The sequence below is a fragment of the Mytilus trossulus genome, chromosome 6 (assembly GCF_036588685.1).
Source record: "Mytilus trossulus isolate FHL-02 chromosome 6, PNRI_Mtr1.1.1.hap1, whole genome shotgun sequence".
Classification (NCBI taxonomy): Eukaryota; Metazoa; Mollusca; class Bivalvia; order Mytilida; family Mytilidae; genus Mytilus; species Mytilus trossulus.
The window spans coordinates 49,329,387-49,352,367 of NC_086378.1; the positions used below are offsets into that span (position 1 = coordinate 49,329,387).

Consider the following 22,981-nt stretch of genomic DNA (forward strand, 5'->3'; position numbering starts at 1 on the left):
AGCCAAATTAATCCAAACTTGGCCACAATCATCTTTGAGGTATCTAGTTTAAAAAAAGTGTGGCGTGACCCGCCAAACCAACCAAGATGGCCGCCATGGCTTAAAATAGAACATAGGGTAAAACGCAGATTTTGGCTTATAACTCAAAAACCAAAGCATTTAGAGCAAATCTGACAGGGGGAAAAAATTGTTTATCAGGTCAAGATCTATCTGCCCTGAAATTTTCAGATGAATCAGAGAACCCTGTTGTTGGTTTGCTGTCCCTGAATTGGTAATTTTAAGGAAATTTTGCTGTTTTTGGTTATTATCTTAAATATTATTATAGATATAGATAAACTGTAAACAGCAATAATGTTCAGCTAAGTAAGATTTACAAATAAGTCAACATGACCAAAATGGTCAATTGACCCCCTAAGGAGTTATTGTCCTTTATAGTCAATTTTAAACAATTTTCATAAAATTTGGAAATTTTTACTACCGGTAACATTTTCCACAGAAACTACTGGGCCAAGTTCATTATAGATACTAAGTGATAATTGTAAGCAGCAAGAATTTTAGAAAAGTAAGATGTTCAAACATATCACCATCACCAAAACACAATTTTTTCATGAATCCATCTGCTTCCTTTGTTTAATATTCACATAGACCAAGGTGAGCGACACAGGCTTTTTAGAGCCTCTAGTTGGTCTTGTTTTCAAATTGATCTACATTAAAGTCCAAAGGGTCCAAAATTAAACATAGTTTGATTTTAACAAAAATTGAAATATTGGGGTTCTTTGATATGCTGAATCCAAACATGTTCTTAGATTTTTGATTATGGGCCCAGTTTTCAAGTTGGTCCAAATCAGGATCTAAAATTATTATCTTAAGTTTTGTGCAATAGCAAGTCTTTTCAATTGCACAGTATTGCGCAATGGCAAGAAATATCTTATTGCAAAATATTGTGAAATAGCAATTTTGTTTTTAATTAGAGTTATCTTTCTTTGTCCAGAATAGTAAGCAAGAAATATCTAATTGTAAGAATTTTTTTTATTTGGAGTTATCTTTCTTTGTCCAGAATCAACTTAAATCTTTGTTATATATACAATATACAATGTATATTCACTTTTTACTACCAACTGATAAATTAAAATAATCTTTACCATTCAGTGATAACAAGCAGTTTTTTTACAACTTAATATTTTATGATGTATTTAAATGAGTAGAAGTTGTTGCAAACTCCATTAGAAATTTTAATTGAGATTACTGTGGATTCATTATTATTCGTTGGATACCATTTTTCGTGGGTTTCGTGGGTACAGGCAAACCACGTTTTCAAATGTTCAACGAATATCCTATTTTCAACAGGCTTTATATACAGAGATCTACAAAACCACGAAATCAAATATCCTCGAATATGCAAAATTTCAGCAATCCACGAAAATTGATACCCACGAAAATAAATGAATCCACAGTAGTTTTGGAATAAGGGAAAGAAGGATGTGATTAAAAAAAATGGGTTCAATTTTCTCATTTGAAATTTCATAAATAAAAAGAAAATTTCTGCAAACATTTTTTTGAGAGGAATAATATTCAACAGCATAGTGAATTGCTCTAAGAGAAAACAAAAATTTAAATTTCATTAAAATACATTCATTCTGTGTCAGAAACCTATGCTGTGTCAACTATTTAATCAAAATCCAAATTTAGAGCTGAATCCAGCTTGAATGTTATGTCCATACTTGCCCCAACCGTTCAGGGTTCAACCTCTGCGGTCGTATAAAGCTACTCCCTGCGGAGCATCTGGTTAATTTTGGTTTATTTTATATATTTCCTATGAAGTCCATTATCACTGAATTTGTAAATATTATTGGTTAGGGGCCAGCTTAAGCACACCTCCAGGTGCATGGTTTTCTCGCTGTATTAAAGACCCATTGGTGGCCTTCAGCTGTTATCTGCTCTTTGACACAATCCCAATTTCCATTTATTTATCATTTTTATTAGAGACAAAAAAGAAAGAATAATTGCACTAGATTTTATTACAGAATAAGCAATATTCTGATAAAAATGTATGATTGTATAAACTTTATAATAACATTCAGTAAATTAAACATTACAATAATTTTTTATTTTTAAAAAAATAAGCATTTTGCTTGGTACTACATGTATCAACATATATTTTCTGTTTTGTCTAACAGAAGATACCCTGGAAACTTTGTTATAAATAATGCCACAATTTCTATTCCTGTTGGAACAAATATTCTATACCCAATTCAGTTTTGTTGAAATACATTGCAAATTTGTTAACCGAAATATTACATTTTTTTAGTGTTTATATCAGAAAATGAAAATGATCCACAGTAAAAATATAATCAAATATAAAACAAATAAACCAGTGACATTTCTTCTATTTCTGGTATGAAAAAATATTGTACTGTTTACTGGTGAACATGAAAAGGCTTGACACAATATTCTCTTTTCCTCCCTGTCAGGAGGTGATGCCCAAAATATATTAAGCAAACTTCATGCATTTATCGTCAGATGGAGCATCGGCTATTAATTCAACAAAGCAATTTTCAATCATGTCAGTTGTTAAGTAAGCCAAAGTTTAACTAATCGTTACCAGAGTCAACTAGTTATATCTAGTATATTGTAGATATAAGATCAGAACATTTTCTTTATTAAAAAAATAAAATAGATAATTCATCTAAATTTCTAGAAAAGTAATAAATACATATTGCGGAAACGTATACTTTAAATTTGCGGAAACGTAATATTGGGAATAAGAAAAATTAGCGGAAATGCAATACGCCCATTTAAAATGGTTTAATAACACAAATTGTTATATCAAATTCCATTATATAGAATCATTGATTTCTATGTATAGGATATAATAAAATAGAAATTGGAGACATCATATATTTATATAAAAGTGGATACTTAAGAAAGGGGTAAGTCTGCATGCCCATCATGCATGCCATGTCATATTAAATGCAATAAAAACTTGAGATAGTTTTGATAATGATTAATAGTATTATGCTTACAATTTTCCCTCATCTATTTGTACTATAATATATAGGAATCTGCTTAATAAACATTATAAATTAAGTCTTTTTATATACCAAATGAAAGTAAAATTCTGCTATAAGAGTATATGATACACTTGGCCTCTAAATGTCCTATTACAGTACCCATAGTACGAAAAAAAAAGGAAAAAAAAAGAGCTAAATTTCAAAAATAAAGCCTATTACTAGCAATGTAAGTTTTCATACTTATTTTATGAAAAATATGGAAGAGAATCGCCCAAATGTAAACTGAGTTACTTGCAGGTCATTTGTCTATTATTTGTGATGAATTATAAATTGCCATCTTGGTAAAGACATTTTTTTTTTTTTAATAATGAGAGCCTTTTAAGCCATTTTTTATTGTAAAAAAATATTCAATGTAATTAAAAAATAGGATGCACCACAGTATACCATAATAAATTTGACGGTCAAGTGATCATTACGAGTAATTATAATGTCCATGCTTCATTGATATCAGATATAAGATATGGTGTATCTATTACAGAAAAACCTACAACAACCCCTCCCTCGTTAGAATCCTCACTTTTAGTTCTCACTAAATGTCCTATTTCTTTATTCTCTAAAATATCTGACTCTGATCTGAAATAACAAAATAATACATTGTACAAAACATATGTGCTGACTGGATTGAATATCAATTGTCTTGGTCTTAATTTTTATGCAGTTAATGGATATTAGGTGAACTATTAGTTTAAGTATATAAAATTTATTTTATAATCAAACAATTTAAGACCTGTTGGTGACCTTCTGCTGTTGTTTTTTTCATTGGTCGGGTTGTTGTCTCTTTGACCCATTCCCAATTTCCATTCCCAATTTTATTACTGAAGTTATAATGTAGACTGTTTAGTATAACTTTAATAATCCCCTATGAACAACAATACCATTGCTTGTGAACAGCAAGTTTGGTGAATCAAAAGCCTGGTAGTCATCATTTTGAATGGCCTAATTTAACTTGGATAATGATACTAGGGAATTTTTCAGGTAACAATTTTAAATGTGTATAATTTGTTAAACTCTTAGGTTACTCTTATACTATTATTGCACATGTATTCCTTTAAAATAGCTTTTTTGGCTTCCTTTTTCAATTTGTTTTCCAATCCTCATAACACTTGTAACAGCTGTCTAAGTGTGTATTGCTGAAATTGTTTGAAAGAAAGTATTCTTATTATTTCCCCTTGCTTGTGTGTATATCTATATGATAAGAAGTTAAATGCAATAGTTTTTAAATCTAAAAATAGATCGAAGTGATAATTACCCTAATAAAATTCCATATATTCCTATTTCATTGACCACATTCCTCAATAATAACTCCTCTCCCTTCTTAACTAAATAATTCTTCTGAACAAATGGGAAAATTCTTTCCATTATAATATATGCAGATCTTTCATCAGAGTCTCTATTTTCTTTTAAAAAGTCAGGAATTTGTTCATCATATAAATTATTACCTGTAGGAAAAATCATATAATAGTATATTATTGCAAAAGTTATACACATAAGGCATTCAAAAATACTGTTTGATTTTTACTTCTATTGTTGTTGTTATCTTTGTAATAGTAGGTACAGAAAAGAACAAAATTAAACAAAAATGAAAAATGCAATTTACTTTTTTGATATTCAAAATCTCTAGAAAAGAATGATGAAATTATGTACTTTTGATTAAAATAATTATTGCTTTAACACCCTTTAGCTATACCTTTTTATTTTTTCTATTTTTGAACTTTCAAAGCAGCAAGAAAATCCAGCACCTGAAAGGTGGTCCTCAAATAAAATTGTGTACCAGTTCAGTCAAATTGGTTGTCACTAAACTCCAAAACATATAAATGAACTAAAATTTTTAAAAAACATACAAGACTAACAAAGGTCAGAGGCTTACTTGGGACAGGCACACAATGATGCCTATAAAACATGTTTTGCAAGATTTCAACCCTCCCTTAAACATCTAGCCAATGAAGAATAAAGAAAACATAGCAATATGCGTATACATACCACCACCTTCTCTCTGTGGCTTTACTACAAACTTTGTGGGTTCTTTTATAGCTCTTTCTATTACTTCATCACCCTCAGTTCCCTGAAAATAAAAAAAAAATGATTACCACCAAAGACTTTTTGATTTGTATTTCCTGCTTCTCTACCAAGTTAACATGTTTATCACCCTTCATTCTTTATGTATGTGCATCAAGAGGTTGTAATTCAGTGTTTGTCATTGGTTAATGTCTGACATATTTGATTTTTGTACCTGTAAATAGTACTGTTATAAATAAGTCTGTCATTTTTCTAGTTTGAATTGTTTCACATTTTTCATGTTGGGAAATTTTAAAGCTGACAATAGGGTACTTGTTTTTCTTATTGTTGAAGGCTGTACCATGACCTATAAATGTAATATCCATTTCAATTGAACTAGGGTGGAAAGTTGTCTTATTGGCAATAATACCACATCTCCTTATTATTTAAGAGTCATGTAGGTGCAACCATGTGCTCACACAAATTGTTACCTTTTGTCCAGGCAAATTATAAATTAAGGTATTGATGTAAGTCTATTGCAAAACATATGCATTACATAAACAAGCCATAGATCTGGTCAAAGTAAAAAATCTCTGCAGAAGTTGTAATATGTTATATCTTGATTTTTATTTTTTGTTCTTAGGCAAATTGGATTAGAATATTAGATATTTTGGTTGTTTCTGATAAATATTCACAACATTCATAGACCTGTGCTTTATTGTGGAAGACTGTATGTTGTTCTCCTGACATCTTTTGTTATTTTTGCTGTTGGGTTGCTGTCTCATTTAGGTATACATCCAATCTAATATTATTCCAAGGCTGGCATAGGGTTAAAATATTCACTGAAGTGCAAACATTCAAACAAAAATTAACAAAGCAACAGCTCTGCCTACCTTATCTAAGCTATACTGTCCTATAAATGTCTGTCTGACTCTGTTTACTGCTACAGGATCAGATAGAAACCTTTCCACAGCTCCTGGTCTTGCTAGCTCCTGTTGGATCTTCTTTGTTCCTGCTAACTGGTAATGTACAGTTGGGCACTTTATGGCCTTTGACCTTTCTATTTTCAATCTTGTATCCCAATCCTTCAAAAAAAAGGAATCATTACAAAGTGTTCTATACAAATTTTCAAAATTCAAAATACATATGATTATAAAATGAATGACATGTGAAAATCAAAACTGAGCTTGGAACTTATAAAACTAAACTGTGCGCAAAATTTTATAACTATCTAACAAGGCAAATTAAAATTAGTTATCTTTAGAAGATCAATGTTTGAAATTTCATAATGGAACCCATTAAATCATTAAAATCAAATGGAAGCTTCTTGCACTGAATCAAACATGGAGAAAAATTGTATGAAGTTCAATTTCAGCCACTTGATCGGGAAAAGTAAGGGTGGATAAACTGACTAAGTGAGCAAAAAATAAACTCATTCGCAGATAGAGGGACCAAAGTATATACAAAAATTAGCTTTTGTTGACCATATTGACAGGCTTATGTAAAGATATTTCAGTGTCATTATGAAAAGATATTTCATTGTCCTTATGAAAAGATATTTCAGTGTCTTTATGTAAAGATATTTCAGTGTCCTTATGAAGATATTTCAGTGGTCCTTATGAAAAGATATTTCAGTGTCCTTATGAAAAGATATTTCAGTGTCCTTATGAAAAGATATTTCAGTGTCCTTATGAAAAGATATTTCAGTGTCATAATGAAAAGATATTTCAGACTCCTTTATTATGAATAGATATTTCAGTGCCCTTATAAAAAGATATTTCAGTCTCCTTTATTATGAAAAGATATTTCAGAGACACTGTTTTTATTCAATTATGCAATTATGGGTTTTGCTGCTTGTTAAAGATGGTATAGTGACCTAAAGCTGTTAAATTCTATGTCATTGTGTCTCTAGTGGAGAATTGTCTTATTGGCAAATATACTACTTCTTTTTTGTAAATATATCTTCACCTGCTGAGATTTATATTGGTCAGGAGAATATCCAGATCTGAAGTACACAACAGCTATCTCTTTTCCATCTCTGGAAGATAAAAATTTATACTGAAAAGATTTTACAAGTGTTATTTATATGAAATAATAAAATATGACATTAATGAATGGTGAGCATTTTCAAATGGGAGAAACGATAATTTTTAAAAACAAGAAATAATCTTGGGTAGATGCAGGATTTTTTCAAGACCAATTGGTGACCTTGGGTTGTTATAAGACCTTTTGTCATGTTGGTGTCTCTAACACATTCTGTATTTCCATTCTCAATTGAAATAAAACATTTTCAAATATTTTTAAAGATCACAATTTAAATGAGATGACAGGTTCAAAGGTTGCACCCCAATCACTTAAAGTTTAACTATCTATATAAGCCACACATGTATCTAAAGGTACCTCTGGTTTTCTGATTGATATTTGGTTTCCTTCATTTGATTTTGTACAGGGTTTTTGTCTTTCCTTCTTCAACTTATAATTTTGATATTGCCTCTTTATTTTATGCATATATCTACCTACATTTTATTAAGCTCACGTTATCATTTGAATTTACCTACATAAATAGTTCTTTTGAAGCATTCAACACACTGTTACTTCCTATGTCTTGAAATGTTCTATAAATAACTTTACAATGTCTATTTATATTGAATGCCTCCTTTTCTAACCAAAGTTGGTCCATTCTGTTTCTCTCTACTTTATCCACTATAAACAAAACATATGCACTGAAAAATATGAAAGTCAGAGGTAAAAAATAACTATAACAAAGGTGCAGTCACTTCAGCTAACATGTACCTATATTCTTATTAACTATTTCAATTTGAATAAAATTAGGATTTTCTAAATTTAACTGTCATGACTGTCAGATTTCCCATATTTTTTTTACAATAAGGATTTTTAATTACAATAGTCACAGCACCAATTGACTGATATTAACTGATCAAGGCCAAAATGATATCACAAGACCATTTTTGTTCTTAGCAACTTAGACCTCTAACTTTATAAAAGAATGTTTAATTTAATAAATTTGAATTTGTCAAATAATTACATAACAATTAAATTCATATGGCGAATAATAACATTTAACAGAACTAATCTCGTTCATCAAATGAAGATTACAATAAGGTAACTTCAGTGTTGCTAAGAGGTAATTGTTTTTAACAAAAGTTGAAGTGAATATGTAGCAGGTAAAAAAAAAAAAAAATTATACAGTTATATTTTAAAAGACAATCATTTTACCTTTGTTTACCATATGATTTCCAACCTATTACCAAACCTCCTGCTAAACCATTGGCTGGATTATTATCAGGCATCTGAAAATAAAGTTTCAAAACTGAAAATCTTGAATGCTATATCTTGAAATGACTGAAAGGATTTTTTTAGATTTAAAGGACAAAGTACATAAAGTCACACTGCAATAAATAAGAATAGATTATCGGGTTTTCTACACATTAATATCATAAAATATCAGCAGTAAGCCACATTGTGAATCTTTTTGGCGAGTGAGCATAGCGACTGAGCTAAAAAGTTTCACATTGTGTCGAGCGGCTGATATTTTACGATATCTATACGAAGAAAACCTGATTATCTTTTTATCGTTCTATTACTGGTCGTTTCTTTCTCCCTAAGACAGTTTTATGCTTGACAAAAGCAAGCTTGATAATGTTTCCTCTTGCATGACGTCGCTGATAACTTCTTGTCTCACATTGTGACGTTGCTGATAATGCCTGGTCTCGTTTTGAAGTCTTGATATGAGAATTACGGAGCATCAGAGCAGGGTGATATAGCTTGATATTTTATAAGACTTTTTTTATGGCTATGAAATTTTGATATTTTCTTAATAATTTTCAATTTATGTTATCATGCACAAGCAACTCATTCTATTTCAATTTGATAATCAAAGTATTCCATACCTTTAAATAAGAAACATAATTTAATGTATAAAACTTACATTATCTTCTTTGAACTCAATATCAGCCTCTGACAATGAATATCTGAAGAAAGAACAAATTCACCATTTAATGGATTATGCATTTAACAGTCATGAAAACTTTTAATCAAATATATGAAATTATTAAGACTTTTAAAATAAGAAATAATTAAAGAATTAGAAAGTGTGAAAGTCCTTAAGGTAAATAAAGCATTACTGTTTTATAAGAGTTGTTGCTCTGAATATGGGACAGGCCTGTTATAATCATCCTATCTACTGGTTCTTTTCATCAGTTAAGGTGGTACCAAACACTTTAACTAAAATTAATTTGGCTCGTTTAATTTTCATACAATTTTGACAAAGTTGGGCAAAAATATGAAAATTTCAAAAAATTGGAACCAACCATTTTATCAGAAAAATTCCACTGGTTATATAGCAGTTTGACAAACACTAATTTTGATCTTTAAGAAGCTTAATATTTCCTCAACAACATAACGCAATTAAAACGTTTAGCTGATTTTACAGAGTTATCTCCTTGTAGTGTTAGGTACCACCTTAAACAGAAAGATGTGGATTTAAATAAAAGAAGAGTGTGTCCATGGGGCACAGATGTCAAACTTGTTAATATAAACTGATTCAGCAATTTTTCAATTTATCAAGGGACATAACTCAAGGAAGGTGAAAGTGACACAAACAAAATTTGAACTGGTAAAAGGCATTGTGTATAAGTTTCATAACAATTGGTTGAGGCAAAGTCACTTTAAAATGCAAAAACAGCAATTTCATTTGTCATCCATTTCTAAAGGGACATTACTTTAAAAGTTGAATGTGATGCCATCCAACAGACAAGGGTAACCCTGAATGCTGTCCCTTGCTGTGGAGGTATACAAATGCAATTCATTAAATATCATTTTATTTTTCAATAATTTCTTGTTAAAAGTTTCTATTCCTTTTCTTTTTTCTTTTAATGTTGACTTTCATAAATCAGAATAAATTCTCTCAATTTGGATTCATTAAATATAACTTCATATGTAGTCACCTATGTACATCTCTTAGCTGCGACACCAATCCACCAAAACTGGATGCTATTGTATTAAACTCTATCTGTTTTAACTTCAGATTGTCCATATTTGTATTGGTAGTACCTCCTGTGTCCATCATATAATCATTTCTAAATAATCCCAGGCATTTAGTCTGTAACAAATAGAAAACAAGGAAATATTTGTATTAGGAATCAGAGTAAAATTAAAAAACCTCTTCGATACACAATTTTTGTATTAAAAGTCATATATCAAATATTTTAAATATCAAATATTGACAAAAACAAAATTAAATCAATTTCATGCAGAGAAATGTGTGTTTTCAAAGAAAAAATCCTACGAATCCATATTGCTTAAACTCCTATTTAAATAATTTTTCACATGTAAAATTGAAGGGGGAGTCTTATTGGTTGTTTCATTATGGACATTATGAGTTGTGATTTAATGCAAGAAAGAATAATTTTTTCACTATATCATGTATCTACCTGTGCAGGCCCTTCCTTTCTAACTGATTCATAAATATCCCATAAATGTTTGGTAAACTCATCCACTTTAATTACACTAAAAAGAGAAAGATGAATGTTAACCAATAAATTACAATAAAGTCTAAAGAAATAATGTTTAGATAATATAAATATATGAATTATCTCCCCTTTCCATAGATGTTTGACTATAACCACGGAAAAATCATCTATGGCATGGGGAGATACAATGTAATGGATCCAAATATAACACTATATTGTTTTCTAAACCAGTTTAAAATGGATATGATCCAATGTTAGAAGCTAGACCACCTGCGACCAATTGTTCAAAAGTGTTGTTAGCCAATTATGCATCTATTGCACTACATTAGCCATCAAAAGTTTAGCAAATTGAAAAAGTTTTCCATACTGCTGTTTTATTTTAAAATAATGCACACTATCCATACTATTCCTCATGATAAGCTCTAATAGCTTGACTACGGATAAATCAAATTAAAATTCAATAATAATACAAATTTCAAAAATATAGTATTATCTCCCCTTGCCAAATATGATCTGATATGGCAATTCAAAGAACACATAAAGCGAAAGTTCAGTAAATTGCTAGAACAAAAACTTAAGGACTCAGGTCTGAAATGAAATTGTATTTGAGTACTCATCAATATTTTCTGCTGTTATACTGGACCAAATTAAATGTTAGTTAATATAAAGGTAGTCCAAATAATTAAGGCGTCAAAGAAAAAAATTATAATAGCCTTTCAAGACGTCATAATTATTTGGACTAATATAAAGGAAGATGTGGTATGATAGCCAATGAGACAACTCTCTACAAGAGACAAAACACAGAAATTAAAAACTATAGTTGTTTGGTACAGTAGAAAACAACTTTTTCCATGGTTTGGACATTCAAATTACAATCCACATCCCTGAAAAGCTAAAATTAAGTAGAACTCACTTAACAAAAACTATATAACTTGAATAACTTACTTTTTTAAACTCTGATAAAGAAACTCATGATCATGTGCTACCCTGTGCATCATTTGGTTAAAATCTTTCTGTGCTTCTTTTGCTTGGGATAAAAGTTTTCTAGGAATTTTACTTGGGAATAAGGTAAATGGTCCATGATGTATCAGATCTGATGAGGATGGTGATTGAGCTGGTCTCATTTGTAAACCTGTCAAAAATCAGTTTATCAAATTAAGTGTATATTTTTCTCCACTTTATATAAATAAGAAGATATGGTATGATTGCCAATGAGTCAACTCTTAACAAGAGACTAAATGACACAGAAATTAACTGCTATAGGTCACCAAATGGCCTTCATCAGTGAGCAAAGTTCATACCGCATAGTCAGCTATAAAGAGGCACTGAAATGACAATGCAAAACAATTCAAACGAGAAAAACCTTATTTACATAAAAAATGAACAAAAAACAAATATGTTACACATAAACAAAGGACATATATGTAACCACTGAATTACAAGCTCCTGAGTGTATATTATTCTGTAATACATGTACTTTAGTTTTATCAAGTCTGCCTTGACAAAATATTCCTAAATATTTGTAAATATAGTCCCACATTTTGATGTTCTATTTTAACTTGACCATGGAAAGGTGTGTTTGATTGACAAGAATTGGCAGTTTTCTTGAATTTTTTTGTGGTTATCTCTGATCCTATGGGATCCTTCACCTTATAAAAACTGGCTACCGTGATATACATGTAGTCAAGGTAATTGAATGTTGCGTGAGACTCTATGATACAAAATGATTCAATTGAAAAAAGGGTAAATTATATATATCCTGCATTTCCTGATTATAAACCATACTGCAAAAATGATGATGTTAAATAAGAAAAAGAATTGCTCTTTCAGCAACTTCATGAAAGCTATTCCATTGTCAGTGATTTTATCTTGAAATGTTTTGCTATCAGCATGATCAGAAGTCAGTAAAAATTATTCAAGCTAAACACACAATTTTACACAGACATTTACCATGTTTACAAGCTTTAAACCTATATTTTGAAATTTCATTTCTATTTAATTCATACAAACTTGAAATTCTATTTCTATATGTCATGTACATGTATGTAGAAAATGTTGTCCTCGACATCATATATCAATTGAAATCATGATATAAAATGAAAGCTGTTTTTTGTGATTACAGCTGTTAGAGGACAGGTTGATTATAATTGTCAATCATGATTAAATTTGTTTGATAAAACTAAATATAAATACCACTCAATAATGCCATTTCTTTTGCTCTTTCAGCGACTTCTTTGATCTTCATTACATCCATTTTGTTGACATGCACACTAAAGCTTTTAAGATGTATCTGTAACAAAAGTCAACATTTAAAGGAATACATGTAATAATGGTGCAGCCATGCACATTTTTGTATTCAACATTTTTCATTAGTTCCCAAGACATTAATCAGGTATCAGTACTTTCATAAACATTTAAAGCTATATGAAACTTAAGGGTTACTGCTACACAGCTACTTTTAGTACAAGAAATCATAATGTACAGTTCTAAAGATGCATATCAAATGACAGGGGAGGATCCAGCTATCTTAAAAAGGGAGGAAGGTCCCAATCCAGGACAAAGGGGGTTTCCAACTATATGTCCCTTTTCAAATGCATTGTTTGGCCCCAAAAAAAGGGGGGATGGGGGTCCAACCCCTTGATCCGCCACTGTACCATTGTTTGTAAATCATGCCAAGGTAAAAAATGTCAAAAACTATCATATGGACGAGATCCCGGATTCCAAAGTTAGGATTACCCTATTATAGTAGCTATCATAGACAAATGATCAATAGACAAAAGACAATATTTATCTATCATGTATCTGAGACTACTATAACACAGTGTTATAGTAGTCTCAGCATGTATATCCTCTTTTAAATATGTGTAATCATGGTAATAAAATGTGTATTTTCATTAAGATCCAATATAAAACCAAAAGTTTAACAACTTACAACCAATTTAACTCAGCTTTAGCTATGTTGTCAGGATATGCTAACCGATCCTAACCGTTGTAGTTTTCAGGGTAAAAAAACAGGACATGACACACAATAAAAAATGTTTACATATTTATCACGGCTCGTTTGAGTGTAAGTATAGTGTACGTTACAGCACATACTCAGTGAACCTTTAATAAACTAGAATACATACAGTCAATGGAATGAATACAAATAAGAACATGAGAATAATATACAAGAAAAAATCCAAATGATGTTACTTGCTTCAATACCCTCATCAAAACGAAAGTAGAAAAAAAACAGAGATTACGAATTCGGTCGATGTAAAATAAATAATATAATAATTAAAGATTCTGGACTCAACATAACGAAGTATTCAGAAAAATAAAATTGATGTAAATATATTGTGTGGTTCTATTTAGAAATATGTTGGTATACTTCCATATGTTGATGTTTGTTTGGCAGACATTGAATTCTTAATTTAGCACTACCCTCTACTTTCACTTTTGTTTTGCTTGACTTTGAACTTTTCTCTGTTGGATTTCGGTTGTATGGTTTGCTGTTCAACATAGCTGATGGGAGAATAATTTGATGTTTGATATCGTTTAAAACGAGGAACAAGTGCCTGTCCACAGCTGTACTGATACAAAAAAAAACAGGTTTAAAGTTGTGAAAATAGTAAATGCATCTTCTGAATTGATAGACATGATAGACATGTTTAATGTTAGATAAAAATTGATTTCAATCATAAATCGGTTAATCAAGAACGTGTAACTAAAGTTTAACATTGGGTTAAAATGTTATTACATGTATAACAAACTCATCATAGGTACGCGCAATTCATGCCTATTACAACAGACTTATTCCAAACATATACATTTGTTGATGTTATGTTCATACAAGTGGCTCATTTCTTATAGTTCCATGAAGCAAGGAAAAAATTTATCTCAGTACCTAACAGTAGTTGAAATAAATGTAAGTAGATAAAAATTGAGCTTAACAGTTGCAATCATGATTTTAGGTTTATGAATCCTAGGCAGGTCTGAGGGCAAAATGTTGTATAAAACAGCCTTCCCAATCTCCCTCCTACAGTACCTGTTCTACACCAGTGAAGTTGCCTTATACCCTGTTGTTTGGACAGTGAACCAGTTGACAACTCCATTCTTCCTTTCTACAAAAGAAGATCATTGGGATTTGGAGATAATAATAAAAAAAATAGTATACCCACCATTAATTATACTGTTTTTATCAATATTTGGAATTCCAGCTATTTTTGGAGTTATTTTACGCTGTTTGTTACATTTATTCCGTAGACCATATGTTTTATCTGTGGAGAAATCATTTCATCCTCCATCTATTAACGAAAGGCGAGCAAGTATTTCTGTCGGAAGACTTCATCCAGATGGTAGGAGAAATTCATTTCTGAGTAAGAGTTTGAGTAAAACTTTCACCATTAGCTCTGCTAACTTGTGCCTTTTACCTGAGCTTTTATCTAGAATAAACAATTTACCAAACACTGATCACAGATCATGGAAAATAGGAGAGAGAATTGTTATAGATCAGTTTTTCTTTCAAAATGCAATGAATTCCATTCAATCATTTTCAACTGTTTCAAGGAAAAATTCTGGTACCTCACGATCAGAGAAAACAGTTGTGGAACCAGGTCATACTATTTTGACTCATTTTCCAAAGCTTGACTTTGTGTGTCTTCAGGAGACATGGGATAGGGACTACAGTCATAAACTGATGAGTGAACTGCATAAAGTGTTTCCATGGATACTGTATGATGTAGGTAAAACAAATCTATGGACAAATAGGTTTATGTTAAACAGTGGTTTAATGCTAGCTAGTAAATATGAAATCCTTGATGCTGATTTCCATCCTTATACTGACAGCTTCTCACAGTGTCTCTACAGTTCAAAGGGGTTACTAATGACAAAGGTTTGTATATATTTATGAGCGTTTATTTCCATTAATTTTTCATTAGAAATAAACCTCTCTCTAAAAAAAACTTGTAAATTGTTTTTTTTAAAAGAAGACCAATATCAACATTGATCATTTGGACAAGATAACTTTGGAAATAAAAACTTTGGAATAAGTTTTGCCCTTGAGATTCTGAAATTAAAACTTCACCAAAATATATCCCTTTACAGTAGGTTGCTACAAAGAACAAAAACTTTGGTGAATTGTTTATCATCTACTGAGTTTATGTTCCCTTTGAAATTTTATGAATTTTACATTTCACATTTCTGAGTTTTTTTGTTTTATTCATTGAAAAAGGAGAGATTTTCGAGTTTTCAGATAATTACTCAAGAATGCTTTCACCAACATGCAAGAAATTTTGGACTTGTTAATATCTATTGATTGGCCTAATCCCCTTAAGATTTTGGTAAAGTTTAGATTTTGCGTTTCTTTATAGTTACTTGGTTTTATTCATTTCTTTATAGTTACTTGGTTTTATTCATAAAAAAGGGGATATTCCAGTTTTCGCCCAATAACTAAAAAATGCTTTAGCAGTTCTCATGAAACATTGGTGAATTACTAACCGTATATCTATGAGTGTAACCTCTCTTTTAAATTTTATTAATTTTACATTTTACATTTCCCTGTTATGGGGTTCTATTCATTAAAAAGGGAGGGTTTTCCAGTTAATGGACACTAACTTGAAAATGCTTTCAGCAGTTCTCATAAAACATTGGTGAATTGTTTATTTTTATTGATGTAAACTTCCTTCCTGATTCTGATAAGACATTGAGAAGTATTTGGACTTTATTCTTTGAAAATACGATGGGCATATCATGCACTCATGGCACAGCTGGGTTTTTTTATAATTTGATTGACAACATGGTTTGACATTTTAAGGGAGATAACTCTATATTTTCTTTTTATCTCCAGGTACTGCTTTCCAGCACTGAACACCACGATGAAGTTGGATATATTTTCACTACACATTTACAGGCATATCAAGGTATCTTTGTAATTGAAAAGTAAACTTAAGAAACAATTCTTTCATGCCATGTTCTTTGCTCATTTTAACATGGGTAGGCATTATATTTGTTAATATCTTAATAAATAATGTAATACCAAGCGCTAGCGAGGTATTAAATGTTACAAATATAATGCCTACCAATGTTAAAATGGACATAGAGCATGGCATGATAGAATTATTCTAATAGCAATATTTTGAACTTGGTACTTCGAAGCAGACTTATAGTAGACGCTCGAAATGTCGCAATTTTAATTTGATGAACAAAAACTTTATAGAAAAATCAACAGTTTATCAATAAAAAAAGAACAGAAACATTTAAACTTACTTATAGAATGTTTTTGTTTAATTTCCTAGTAAGCAAAACTAACAAAAATGTCCATTTGGATTTCTGGCATTGTTTAAAATTCATCTGATGTTGCAATTTTAATTGTGACGTCAATCATGTGCAGCCCATGTTCTATTCGAATTAGAACATGGCTTTGTACCCAAAGCTAAAGAAGAACGTCATATTAGAACTCTAGTTTGTGTATAGAAGAGGTCAACACGGACACATCATCATGAGTGCATCAGATAATAAACATAATTAAACACATGCAATTAAATAAGATTATTTAGGATCTACCAAAAAATAATGGAATACACTAGTTCAGGGAAACAATGCGCATGTGCAAGATCGATCGTGATTTTGCGTTATCGACTAATTAGATACGAGATTTGATAAACTGGGGGCATTATCAGTTTATTGATTTATCTGATGGGCATCGTTATTACTGTAGTCAGATCAATGAATTTTCATACATGCTATGGCAAACTAAAAGATATACAATATATGACAAAAATAAATTAATTAATTAATAATAATATCTAACTTGTGGCCAAGAACAGTAGAATAAATATAAAATTCTATACGTTGGACATGATAAAACAAAACGATATTTGTCCTCCAAAACATTTATATTGCAACATATTATATTTTCTCTTTGAGTATTCAGATAATGACCAACTTCAACATTTAATCTAAGTGTGCCGCTACGCAAATACTGGTTTACATGTATATATATCGTTTGTGAATACAAAAATTACAATGTACCTTCACCCAAAAATGGACAGATTCATGCTGTGATGTTCACTTAGCAGATTGTCTTTATATTCAAGAAGGTACTGATCTTGGGTCATAAAAATAAAAGTCAATCAACACCTAGGCTATATAGTATGATAAAGTTTTACCTTAAACTATTAATCTCACCAGGCGACAGTTAGACACAATTAATATACCCTTAAAAATCATAATCATGTTCTGACAGTTAGGTACCATTAACATACATGTATATATTCGAAATGCTAGACCTGATTGCATGCGTGTATTAAATTTACGTAAGTTTTTTGTGCTTAATTCAAATGCATCGGACATTGACAATTTTTTAAAGGAAGGGTATATGCATGGGTCGTGCAGCATTTTATTTTGATATATTGTGAAGCATACATGATATTGTATACAGAATATCTAGTTAATTTCAATGAGATTTAATAAGATTTTAAACAGAAAAAAGACACTTTTTGTTGTTGTACCTTCAGAAAGTAAATTAATTTTCACACATATATATATACATATATAGTTTGGCATTTGATTACATACATTAAATGAACAGTTCTGTCGTATATTTGTTTTTGTGTCAGAAAATTCACGTTAGTATGTAGAAAAATGATACTAAATGCGAAAAAAATAATGTTATATTACAGTTGCTACCCCCCCTTTTTGGACAAAAAGAAAACAATTGTTGTCATTTTGTCGATAGCAATGAGGTCTTTAAGATTTAAGAGTGAAATATCTGCTTACTTGGATCTTTTGGCATACATGATCCTTCTTTTTGACAAGTTTCGCGAAAGCGATACTAAGCGATCCTAGATTCCGTTTCAGCATTTAGGTTCAGACTGTGGTTAAAATTTTGTTTTACATCAAAATCGTTGTCAAACATAATGGAATTTCGGGATTTTGGGGCAGAAGCTTCTTTATGTCCAAAATACAGTATATATGCAGGGCAAAATTTTGCAAATATTTATTTACATTTTCCGTATTTTACTACAAGATGGACTTCGTTTTTCCTAAACAGTTAATTTCATGTTTTGTATGAGGTTAAAGATTTTCATGCATTCATCAATAACCGTTTTGTTTAAACGTCCAGTTGCAAGTTAAATGCATATCCATGCAGGTCAAGATCATGATAATGATATATGAATATTGAAACTATTGTGTTCTACATTGCGCTGGACTGTACTCGTTTGTTCAAAATGCAACAGTCAGAGTAAAGACATTGTATAAATCAAGTGAAAGCGGCTTTTTGGCTAAGAGTTTCATTCCATATGACGACCTATAGCTGTTTGATTTTATGGGAACTTATATTTCATGGATTGAACAAGGAACGTATTAACTGTTCCAAGTTTTAGCGATCAGATTATTTATACAATATTGAAAGCATAACATTTATGAACCCATAGTTATTTTTTATTGAATACATCGCATAATATCAATTCATTGCGACTATGTGTGATGACCAGCATCAACATTTTAAAAAGCTCCGGTTTAGATTGCTTATTTATATTTTCCCGACAAAAGCTAAACAGAATAAATAATGTAGTGTCACCAGTGTATGATATACTGTTTTGTCAATTAATGCCATTACACCAGCATGTTTCTGGAAATTATTCTCAATCGCCAAAAATGATATTCTGCACATAAACTTCCTCAAAGTTCTAAACAGCCTCCAGTGACTTGAAGGATCTCGTTCCTTCTTTAGAGGTCCTTCTTTGTCAAATTTTTGGTTTTTGGTTATTTGCAAGCCGTAATTTCAAATTTCTTTTCCAAATTTCTCCCGTTATTTTCAAACACTATGGTTCGAAATTTTTCACAATTTTTTTGTTTTACTTTTTTTAATATAAACATAAACAAACAAAAAACAGATGACACTCAACGACTTCACAGGTAAACGGGAATGCGGCGGGCGTCCTAATAAACGCCTATTAAACATCGAATATTGATGTGTACCATATATGAATTTGCCCCCAGTTGATCCAAATCTCGCATATTCTCGTATGACCCACTCAGAATTCTAGGTCGCGAACAAGCTTTCCCTGAACTAGTGTATTACAATGCTTATACAAGTTTTTTTATTAACTGTTCAGGTAATAATAAAATGCATGTTTTTATTTTGCAAAGCTATCATCCAACATCACAACTTAGCATAATATATTAACATCCCAAAATCTTGAATTTAAAGTATTCTTTATAACTCATTATTATATTTATAGGAATGGAAGACATAATACAAAAACAACTAGATGAGATATTGTCATGGACCAAAAAGTTCCGCGAGGAATCAGTCAAATCAGAAGATATTGTTGTATTTGATGTGTTATGTGGGGATTTCAATTTTGACAATATTTCTCCAAGTATGTCATTATAGTTTTGAATAATTTTGCCTTATTTGAATGAAATATATCTTGAGGAACATCAACATTATAATAGCTGCACCACAAAAATTTATCCCACGAAATAGCCTGCTAAAAGTCAATATTATGATAGACACAAAACACTCTAAATTACAAAAATGATCAGCAAAGCAAGATCTGTTAATTTAACATCATCTATTCTCGTCTACAATGTTGGAAAGTGTATTTTGTTTGATATTTCCAGAGACCAAGATGAGCTACACAGGGTCTTTAGAGCCTTAAGTTTTATTGATTTATAACAGACAATTTTTTTTATAAATATGAAAATTCATCATTTTTATTTTTTTATTTTATAACTTTTTATCCAGTTGATGAACCTTGTACAAGACATAAGTTGTTTGATGTGTATGAAGATGTGTGTCGTATCAGTCCAGGACAAGATCAAGATTGGACAGTAGGTATGACACAACATTGTAGTCTAACATGATATGATTTTTCACTTTTTTCTAGAAGAGTGATAGAATTGTAGACCCTACCCACATCACAAGTTTTAAAAGCAGACTTATCTACTGCTCTATGAGTGTTTGTACTGTATTCTACTTAATAGGATTGTCAGGCACATAACTCCCAATATACGCCAACACGCATGTGTGTGCAGAACAAAATATTTTTTTTATGATTTCCACCATTATATGTTAGAGTTTATAAAATCGGATACATTTCTATTTGATCGATCATCACTTAAAGACAGTCTTCCAACCGTCTGAACTAAAAACGCATAAATTTTATCATACTTTATCAATGTTGATTTGTCCTAATGGTATTTTTCTTATTATGTCCCCGTAGAATGGCTTTACGCATGTACATCCTTACACCCATTGGAAATTGGTTTCCACTCTTCCACTGTAGTATGAATGTTTATCATTTGTTTTGACACAGGTACAGAGATGAGACAAATGTGTCTGTGGGAGGAACAAATTTCCTCTCCAGAAGGTCTGAAAGAAGCTTTAGAGGACCCCATTCTAAGACATAGATATGTAGTAGACGGTAATATAAAGGATGGTACAATGAGAGAAATCTGTAAGACCAAACCCTTGGAAGACAAGGATGTAAAAACTAAACTGATGGGTGTGTCTGGTAAAAGGAGAATTGATTATATTCTCTACAGAAAAGATACCCCATTGGTAAGATTTTATGTTTCATTAAAAAGTCATTTCATAAAGATTATTATTGGTTAAGGGTGTATCTTGTAGTTGTTTACATAAGTAAATAGGGAATGTGTCAAAGAGACAACTACCAGACCAAAGAATAGAAAACAGTCAAAGGCCACCAATAAGTCTTCAACACATAGAGAACATTTGCACTAGGAGGCGGGGTTTAACTGACACTTAACAAAAGTGTGTACTAGTTCAGTGAAAATGAACGTCATACGAAACTCCAAAACATATAAATGAACAAGAATTAAAAATCATACAAGACTGATAAAGGTCAGAGGCTCCTGACTAGGAACATGCACAAAAATGCAGCAAGGTTAAACATGTTTTGTGAGATCTCAACCTTCCCACTATACTCTCAGCTGTAGAAAAAATAAACACACATCAATCAGTAAAATAATAGTAAAATATTTGTTGTTGTCTTGTTGATATCTGTCTCATTGGTAATCATAACACATCTCCTTATTTTATTATCATTTAAACAAATAAGCCAATATAATATCTCTTTTAATATTTTTTTCAATTTTGAATTTTTGAGACACAAGGGAGATAATTCATAATACTTCCTAAGGAAAAATGTGACGTTTTCAGTTCAAGGATTTAGGGATTCGCTTAGCCCATAGAATATTTGAATGATGTCAGATATAAGCATATACTAAAAGATATTTTCTGTTCATAGACAGGATATGAATAAAAATTATCACTGAAGAGTTGAAGCCCTTTATAATACTATAGAATAGTAAAAGATTACTATATTTAGTTGACGTATATTTGTTGTCTCTTTTCAGGCCGTACAGAATTTCAGCTTTGTTACTAGACTAGCCACACTTACTGACCACATTCCAGTCACCATGACATTTTCTAGTCAACAGTAACTTTATAACTTACAGTATAATGCTTTGCAATAGATGGATGAAAAGATGAACAAAAGGAGAGAACATAGTAGTTATCATATTTAAATATTATCATATCAAACTTTACCACATTCTGCTCACAACGATATTTTCTAGTCAACAGTAACTGGACCCGTGAAAAGATGAACAAAAGGAGGGAACAGAGTAAAAAGTATATTTAATTATTATCATGTCAATATCAAGCACATTCAGGTCACAAAATGACAATGTTATTTCTAGTCAATAGTTAATTTTAATGTAACTGTAAGAGGCATTGCAATGGAGAGATGAAAAGATGAAAAAATGTGGGAATAAAGGAGATATTATATCTAATTATTATCTTATCAAAAGTATTATAAAAAGCTGAATTATACAAAACTTGTTTTTATTTTTAAATGCAAAGATATTACATATTCCAAAGTGTATTTTAAGATATATTTGTTCTTTATTGGCTTTATTCAGGTAATATTTTATTTTTAGACTTCTATTGAAAAGTTAAATGTTTATGGACTGAGCTTAGACCATTATATTAATAACACACAGGTGTATATAAAAAAAAATGTATATATATATATTCAAGAATAAAGATTTAGTTGTTTGTTTTCTGTGATTATTATTTTAAATGATAGCATTATTTATTTTCTTATTCCAAACAAAAAAATACATTATGGTTGATATATAATTGTATATTTTAAGCATTAATAACCTTTTACAACCAAAAATTATATTTTGGTTATATTTATTTTAAAATAATAATTGATTATCTCAACAGAATAGATTTCCTTGTTTGAGCTGTTAGAGTAGGGTGCTCATTTTCGCCACATCTTTTCATGTTTTCTACAGTTTCTGTTCAGGTCTACATGTTTTTGAAGTATACGGATCTATATGAAGATTACTTCAAATGCAAAATATTCTTAAGCTTGAAAACGTGTTTGCTTGAATATA

At 30.6% G+C, this 22,981-nt stretch overlaps 2 protein-coding genes across 4 annotated transcripts; one reads left to right on the forward strand and one right to left on the reverse strand.

Moving 5' to 3' along the window:
• Window positions 1-2,114: 2,114 nt before the first annotated feature.
• On the reverse strand, window positions 2,115-13,779 carry LOC134721467 (glutathione synthetase-like). Of its 3 annotated transcripts, none has more exons than XM_063584517.1 (13): window positions 13,754-13,779; window positions 12,752-12,848; window positions 11,504-11,690; window positions 10,520-10,595; window positions 10,034-10,188; window positions 9,016-9,058; window positions 8,304-8,377; window positions 7,625-7,789; window positions 7,035-7,104; window positions 5,960-6,151; window positions 5,052-5,133; window positions 4,321-4,510; window positions 2,115-3,644 (listed from the first exon to the last, which is right to left on the reverse strand). In XM_063584517.1, the coding sequence occupies exons 1-13, from the start codon at window positions 13,769-13,771 to the stop codon at window positions 3,494-3,496; spliced, it is 1,500 nt and encodes a 499-aa protein (XP_063440587.1). In that variant the 5' UTR covers window positions 13,772-13,779; the 3' UTR covers window positions 2,115-3,493. The 3 variants fall into 3 exon arrangements, with proteins under 3 accessions (XP_063440587.1, XP_063440586.1, XP_063440588.1); XM_063584516.1 differs by having other exon boundaries at window positions 13,687-13,767; XM_063584518.1 differs by lacking the exon at window positions 13,754-13,779 and adding an exon at window positions 13,491-13,626.
• A 734-nt stretch (window positions 13,780-14,513) lies between these two features.
• On the forward strand, window positions 14,514-22,074 carry LOC134723492 (sphingomyelin phosphodiesterase 3-like). The gene is made up of 6 exons (XM_063587090.1): window positions 14,514-15,434; window positions 16,389-16,461; window positions 19,789-19,929; window positions 20,298-20,387; window positions 20,869-21,113; window positions 21,932-22,074. Exons 1-6 carry the CDS (start codon window positions 14,547-14,549, stop codon window positions 22,016-22,018), a joined length of 1,524 nt encoding a protein of 507 aa, XP_063443160.1. The 5' UTR covers window positions 14,514-14,546; the 3' UTR covers window positions 22,019-22,074.
• Window positions 22,075-22,981: the final 907 nt, after the last annotated feature.